We start from the raw sequence: 7,734 nt of genomic DNA on the forward strand, positions 1-7,734 counted from the left end.
CACTGCGGCACTTGATAAAACGCCCAAAATCGGTTTTGTTAGGAGCAAGGGAGTAACTGAATCTTTGTTAATGGTTTCACAGACTTCTGTTATACGGCGTAGCTTTGGGGTTTCCCCTCTGCCCCTGCCTCTTGTTGCTTACATTCTTGGTATCACACCCATCTTAGGTTCTTCTCCTGCACTTAGATTTTATTTTTTTTTTTTTTCCTCTTGTAATTTTCCCCTTGAAGCAAATCTCTTCTGTGTACTCAGCAGGCGACGCATGACTGGGATCAACGGCGCCGTTCTTTCTGTAAGGAAGGAAGCAGTCAGTATTTTACATGTGCAGTTTCTCTAACTGGAGCCCGCTGTCAAAATTTTTAGGATGTCTACAGATTTTTCCTAGCTAAATAAAAACAAACCAACTCTGTCGGCATCTTTGGATGTCTGTGCTCGGTTGTTTGGTTTTACTTAAGTTGTGTAGCCAAAGTTATCGTGACAGTCTTGGAAAGTGAACTCATTTAAGAATAGCTAAATTTGTTTGTAGTAAAATACTAGAATTGCTGTAGATTCCAGCTTTTTGATACAATGTAGAAATAAAGGCTTCAGCTAGCACTGGAAATGTGGTAAAGTCAATGTGAGAGAAACACTGTTAGATGACGATGGACGAGCAATACAGCACGCTTGCACAAAATGGAGAAGGCAGTGGTATTCAGCTGGGCTTGTGTACTTACATTTGCTTTCTTTTTCCTTTGTTTTGTTTCAGTTTGGTTTTCAGACTTTGGTATCTTGTTCTCTGGTTAATAATGCCCACGTGGTATGTTTTGGAGATGTCCTCAGCGCTGCGGTAACGTCAGGGGAAGGAGGAGCTCCCAGCAAAGCTCTTATAAGTGGTTCCATTCTCTGGAAATGCCGGCTGGACCAGCTGGGTTTTGTAATCTCTTCTAAAATGTAGGTCAGACACCTGCTGCTCCTGCTGAGGCCGTCTCATCTTTCCGCCAGCCCCACTAAGTTTCCAGGTGTCCTGTTCCTTCCCGTACAGGGGAGGCGATGCTGCAGCCATCGCTCACGTGTTGTGTCCTCCTTTTTGTTCGTAGGGGACGGTCTTCACTTTGGAATCCGAAGAGGAAGAGTACCCCGGGCTCATCGCAGAGGACAGTAATGACATCTACATCCTGACCAGCGACAACTCGGGACAGGTGAGCCCCCCAGAGTCCCCCACAGTGACCACGTCGTGGCAGTCGGAGAGCCTGCCCGTCTCCCTGTCAGCGAGTCAGAGCTGGCACACGGAGAGCCTGCCGGTCTCCCTGGGACCCGAGTCCTGGCAGCAAGTGGCCATGGATCCTGAAGAAGTCAAAAGCCTGGACAGCAACGGAGGGGGTGAAGAAAGGAGTGAGAACAACTCTTCCAACTCGGATATTGTTCACGTGGAGAAGGAAGAGATACCGGAGGGGATTGAGGAAGCCGTGGTGTCAGCCGTCGCTGCAGAGACCGTGCAGGCAGCGTTTCCAGAAACCCCTGCTTCTTTACAGGAAGTAAAACCTCCAGCTGAAATTGCTGCTGCTGAAAAAGCACATCCCTCTGCACTTCCACGTACAAAACAGGAGGAAAAGGGAAAAGCGGCTGAAGAGCTTGTTGAACCTGAAATCCCCGTATTAAGTAAACCTGTCCCAAAGTTAGCCCCATCAGAAGAAAAAGCTGCACCAGAACCTGAGAAAATACTGCTTCCGGGGGAACAAAAAGTGGGGAAAGAGGGCCGTTTGGAAGAAATAGAAGAGAAATCCTCCGCTGCAGAGGAGAAGCCTATCTTATTGCCGGAAGGGAAATCTATATTGCTGTACGGTGGGGCTGCTGCGGTAGCTATATTAGCTGTAGCGGTCGGAGTAGCGCTGGCGCTTAGAAAAAAATAACGGAGCTCTCTTGAGGAGGAGGAGGAGGGGGGAGAGAGAAGAGGGCACGATCCAGTTGTTGTAGTTGTGTTACCTAAAGGTTGAGCTGCCTGCTGTTTAATTGGACATCTGAGTAACTTAATGGTGATGGGGTGAGGTCGTTCAATAAGCCTCCAGCTATGGACAATCATGTTTTTAAGTAGAATTGGGGCGGGGACTGGTTTTTCGTGATTAAAGTACAGGGGTATTTTTAAAAAAAAAAAAAAAAAACAAAATCTGCAAATTTAAGAACTTAAGCGCAGGTGCTGAAGAAAGGGGTGCTCGTACTCTAGGAACTGGAACAGAGAATCCCCAGGGGAAGGGGAGAGCCAGCTGCCGCCAACCCCTGGAGTTTTTGGCTTCTCAGACTGACCGCTGTTGCAGCTGTGCTGTCTTGTCACCTCCCGTTGCGCCCCCCCCCAACCCTCCCTAAGAAACATTTATTAGCCAACCTGAGTCCTGTAGCGAGAGGCTGGTCTCCCTTTTGTCTTGGCTTCCTCTCAGGTACAGCACTGCTCCTCGTAACCTCGCAGGTTCCTCCTAAGCCCCAGTGGGACAGTGCTTATTCTTACCTCTTTGCTCACACTGGTTTTGGCCCCTAACATTTACTGGAGCCCCATCCTGTAAAGATGCTGCCTCTCTATAGCTGTATTATCTCTGAGCATCCTGCTGTTCCTGGGGGGGGAAGAGGTGCAGGACGGTGCTTTGGGCTGCCCAGGAGGGTGGGGGGGACACTGCTATTTGCTGGTTTGGAGAATCCATTTGCTCTGCTCCTGCCGGGCCCACTTCACTGCCACCCTTGAGTTACCAGAGGTGCAAAATTCATGCTGGAGACGGTGCCGTTCTGACCAGTACTTTGAGAGCAGGGTCTGTTCAGCAAAGAGACGGCAAAACTGCGTGAACGTGAGGCCGATGCCTCCTGCGCAATTCAAAGGTGAATCGCCACGCTGTCCGTATCACGCTGCAGTCTATCGTTTTTCCCAGGTTAAGCACAGAGTATGTTTAGTCCTAACTTGGTCTTGGCTGTGACAGAATCCCAGATACATAAAGCAATGGATTCTAGCAACTGAGCAAAACAGCATTAAACATCTCCTCTATCTGCCTGTTCCCGACCTGACCCCGGAGTGTTGTTCAGTGCGATTCCTTTTGCGACCCTGAATCTGTAATAAGCTAAACTTACAGGTTCACAGGTGGTGAGAAAATTACTTTGGCAAAAAGTAAATCCCTCTTCCTGCAGTCACAGCACCACATAATGCGTGGGAAGAGAAGCCTTTGCAGTATTGCCATACGCATTAGTAAACGTCGGATCCAACCACGAGTGTTCCTCTCGCAGTGCGCGTTTCTCTGTCTGTCCTTGTCCCTACGGCAGCTCTCTGGGCAAGACCTTCGGCTTTCCAGGCAAAACTACTGAGGCATCTCAGGGGGTTCGTGCTGGCGCTGTGGCTTAGGCCAGGTGGAGGTAGGTGAAAGGGAACTCGGGATAATGGAAAAACCGCAATCGTGAGCTTACAGGAAGCTTACTCTTCATGAAGCACAAAGACAAGGTACTTTATTTCTAAATAACCTTATCTAGAGTATGTCTCCTAATGAGTCCGTTTCCTAAGTGATCTGAGAATGAAGAGATTCTAGCACATTCTCTATTTTAGGATATTCTTGCTACGTATCCCAGGATGCTGGGAAGTCAGTAAGACCGTGGCAGATTCTGAGGAATTTTTTTTTTGTTTAAGCTTTTTTTGAGAGTGAATTTTCTAGAAAACTTCTCGGATTTTGACCTGTGTGTGTGAAGCTGAATATTGAGAGGAGGGATTGTCACCTGTGTACTGCTGCGGACCGAACGCGGGAGCTCTGGAGTTCTGGACTTTACTGCTGATCATTGATTTTCTCTTTTGCCATGTACAAAAGGCAGCAGGTTGGCCTTAACAGAAAAAGAAACCCTTTACCGTGTTGCAAAATAGAATTGACTTTTTTGGCCATTTCCTGGTGCCCCGCTGGTACTGTCACTGCTGTGCTGTGTGCCCAGAACTGGTCGCTGGGACCTCCTCACGCCACAGACTCTCCGGTGTCTGCCTTCCCACCACTGCAGTTCCCTCTCCTGGCCCTCCACGGCAGCTTCCCTCGCGTGGAGAGGAGAGGTGGCTTAATGCTCCTTTTGTCACGGATGTGCACGACTGTTTACAGTTTTGCTTCATTTCCCCTGTCGCGACAGTGACAGTCTGTGAGGGTGCCTGGTTGTTCCTGTGTGACCAGGGCTGCTGGTCGGGTGGGCCTCCCCTTCTCCTGCTGCCTTGCTGACGGCTTTGGTTTCCTCTCCGGGCACGTTCTCTGTGGGAGAAGGGCCGTTCTTAACCCGACCTACGTCCTCTCCTGACTGAAGATGATGCACCTACATTTGGGACATCCCCCAGCTCTAGCCACCCAGTGGGGTTACACAAAAGCACCCACGTGCGCTCTGAAGCAGAGATGGGTTTTTTTGCACACTGGATAATTTGTGTACAGACTGGGGCCGGGGGGCAAGGTCAGGTGTTCTTTTAGTGGTTGTTTCAGTAGTAGCGCGGGAGATTGGTACAGGACAGACGAGAACAAATCCACGCCAGCTTGTTGGCACAAGGAGCCCAGTGGGGCATTAAATAAAATGTGTCGTCTTCTACACACAGCAGGGAGAAGAAGGTGGCAGCCGTAGTAAGGAAAACAAACGACTTTTTGTTTTGTTAAGCATTTCCATGGTTGGTGAAAGCCTTGAGCATCTGGGGTGTTGCTACATTTAATGGAGCATCAGCTGCACCGTGTGTTCTGGTGGTTTGGTCCCTTCTTTATTTTCTCATTTTAGGGTCTTACAGGTTTGACCAGGCAGCAAGAATTTGTACCATCTTCTCCCCCACTCTGCTGACTGCGCATTTAGAGAATTTTATCGTTCCGCGTCTCCTCTGGGAACGCTCCGTTAGCTAAAAACGTCAGTTACGGACTTGCATGCTACTGAATTTGGGAGTCCTGTGGTCAGAGCTGGGACAGGCCTTGCGGAAGTCCCCAAAGGGCGGGTAAGCTCAGATGACAGCATCCTTACAGGCTTGAGTGCCAGGCTGCTTGCTCTATTAAAGGTGTGAATTGGAAAATGGAAGGGTTTGGTTCCCCACCCCCATCTTCAAGTAAATTAAAGTAATCCTAAACTGCAGGGTCTAATTACCCTGAACTGTGTGATGCGACCTCTTTTTAGTGGATCTCTTGCAGCTGGCAGAGGAAAGGCAGTAGCTATATACTTACAAAAGGGCATATAGAATTACTCTCACTTGTGTTGCTTATCCCCTTCCCAGAAGTGCCTCAATATCTGTCCTCGAGTGGCCTGTACCTTAATAAAATATCTACCTTAGACCCAATCTTTCTTCACTTTATCCTCATCTGCAGCACACCCTAAAGCTGAGATGCTAAAACAGCAGAGGACTGGATCTACAAAAAAAGTATTAAATACTTACAGAACTGCAGTGAGCAGCATGTTAAATAAGGAGCTGGCAAGGAAAAGGCTTTCAAGATCAGGTGCAACTTAAATTTCAGTCGTGCCTAAGTCTAAGCTACGCCGACTTGGGCATTGCAGCTGGGAAAGATCTTTCTTCAGGCAGCATTCCTGGAACAAGAGGCCGGGAGCAACGACTGAAACCCAGAATCCTGCTGTTGCATAAAAGCCCAGAAAAACACAGCTAGAGAGCCAGGGCCCTGCTTGTTTGTAGCTGTGTGCTGTGCAAGAGCCTGGTGGACTCCTGGCTCCAGAGTTCCTTAAATTTCAGCAGATCCAGGCCTGGGTGGCTGTAGTTGGCACAGCAGTGCTGAGCTGCTCATCTGGGGCAAAAATCTAAATATTACTGGGCATGCAGAGAAGCTGCTTGAAAAACAGAAGCTTTCGGTTCTCGTCAGGCTAGGTGGATGCTGAGCACTGGCTGGCTAGTACTGCACCTGGGTTTAGGCACCAGTTTAACTTCTGGCTGGAGGTGAAGTGCCTGTTGGTGTGGTGTTTGCTGTTGGTCGTTTCTTGCCTGTCACTACTGCTAGAATCCATCCTTGCTGTTTGTGAGGGCTTGACTTTTTTCATCGTGGCTGGGGGCTGTGCTCAGGCCTCTGCAGCTCAAGTGCCGCTTGGAAGCTGTAGTGCTGAGTGCTCTCGTGTAGGGCAAGTTCTGTTGCCAGAATCCCGTTTCCTTCCTTTTCACGTAGCTCTGATCACAGCTAGGTTAACACTTTGCACTGTATTTTTAAACTAATCGATGCTTTCTAATGGTCACAAATGAGAAATTTTCTTAGTACTAAACAAGCGAGGGTCTGGAGTTTGGTCTTTTTTCATTTTAGTGATTGTAGGAGACAAAGTAATCTGAGGTCATAAACCTTCCTTGCATTTAATTTCAGCTACAGTACTAGCAAAGCCCTAGTAAGGTAGATCTTGCTCTTCTGGCAAAAAAATAAAATATTATAAAAAAAATTAGAAGTGCTTCTGGTAGCATAGTCTCTCATGCGCTGAACCAGAGCAAGCTCATGCTACAGAATTTGAGACTCTAAGTACTAGATTCTTTTGCTGTGAAATAGTGGTGGGGGAGGGCAGTGGAAGGTTGACTGCAGCCCCAGCTGTAGAGCCCAGGTCTTCAGCAGAATGTCTCACTCCAGCCATGAAACATTCTGAAGGTCAGCTCATGCATATGTGTCTATTCCAACAGGAGCAGATACATACAACAGGAGTAGCATCTACTCCAGGAGGTTACACAACAGGAGAAAATGTTTCCCAGTGACCCATGGACCTGTACCTGTTGAAGGCAGAAGCTAGGCATGACTTGAATTTGGCTTGGTCTACTTAGCTTCAGCACTAGGAAGGTCACAAGAAGAGTATTGCTTTGGCTCCATGTATGTATCTGTGCTTCAAAGTGCAAGCCCTGTATTGCCATTAAAAAAAAATAATAATGGGGGGGTTTGTAAGATTTAAACAACCACTACTTGACTCTGGTAGAGACAGCGGCTCAGGCCCAGACGGAGCAGGGACTGCAGGGCTAGCTCTAGGCAGCGGTACTCAGTTTGTGAACTCTCCTGACTAGCGTGCTGGGCTGGGGAAGGAGAACTGCAGCAGCTTGGCAGGGGTCAGCTGCAGTGTTAGCAATACAGCCAGATCCACCTCCTGAAGTTAAATAACTTTATCACATTTTTTTTTTCCTCCTTTCCTACTTAGAGCTGACCCTCTCTCGGTCTCTTTGGTAGGCTGACTTGCTTCCTCCAAGCTAGAGGTCTATGGTTATGCTGTAGAAGTGGGGGAGCTACAGTTAGCTTCCAGTGGAAGCTGCTTTTGATCTCCCTGCAGTATCTGCAGGGGAAGGAAGGAACACTGTTGTGGACAGAACAAGCTGCAGAGGATGCATCTTACTGCTATACCTTTAGGGGGCCTCTCCCCATTTTTAACTTGCATTATAAGCTTTTATTGGAGTGTAAAGCTAAAACCCACTCAGACCAAAAGAACACCACTGGATTTGTTAAATCGCAAAGACTAATGGAACTGATGCTGAAGCATGCATGTTCGGGGATATCTTCTACTAGGCTTCTGCCGGGCTTGAGCAGATTGAGACAGAGTTGCAGGGACTTCAGATTCTGTTCTCAGGAGGCCTGCCTGGGGGAAGAGCCCCTGACTGGTCCTCAAGTCACCTATTATCTAAGGAACTGGTCATATTGTTCCTTTTAATATGCAAGTGCAGCCCTCTTAGGGAAAACTGTCTAAAGCTTCTTGTGCCACTTGGTTAATAAAAGTGTTTCCACCTTTAAAAGGAAGTTCTTTCCAGCTTCATTGTTCTATATTCAGTTAAAGGGA

At 48.0% G+C, this 7,734-nt stretch overlaps 1 protein-coding gene across 1 annotated transcript in view; it reads left to right on the forward strand.

Annotated features, from left to right (window-relative positions):
• The window catches only part of BCL2L13 (BCL2 like 13), a 41,316-nt gene extending 37,443 nt beyond the window's left edge, over positions 1-3,873 (forward strand). Inside the window, exon 7 of the mRNA XM_074584950.1 lies at positions 1,077-3,873. Coding sequence (XP_074441051.1) covers positions 1,077-1,889 — 813 coding nt within the window. The 3' untranslated portion in view covers positions 1,890-3,873. The remainder of the gene's footprint in view (positions 1-1,076) is intronic.
• The last annotated feature ends 3,861 nt before the right edge of the window (positions 3,874-7,734 follow it).

Source organism: Larus michahellis, chromosome 1, assembly GCF_964199755.1.
Source record: "Larus michahellis chromosome 1, bLarMic1.1, whole genome shotgun sequence".
NCBI classification, from domain to species: domain Eukaryota; kingdom Metazoa; phylum Chordata; class Aves; order Charadriiformes; family Laridae; genus Larus; species Larus michahellis.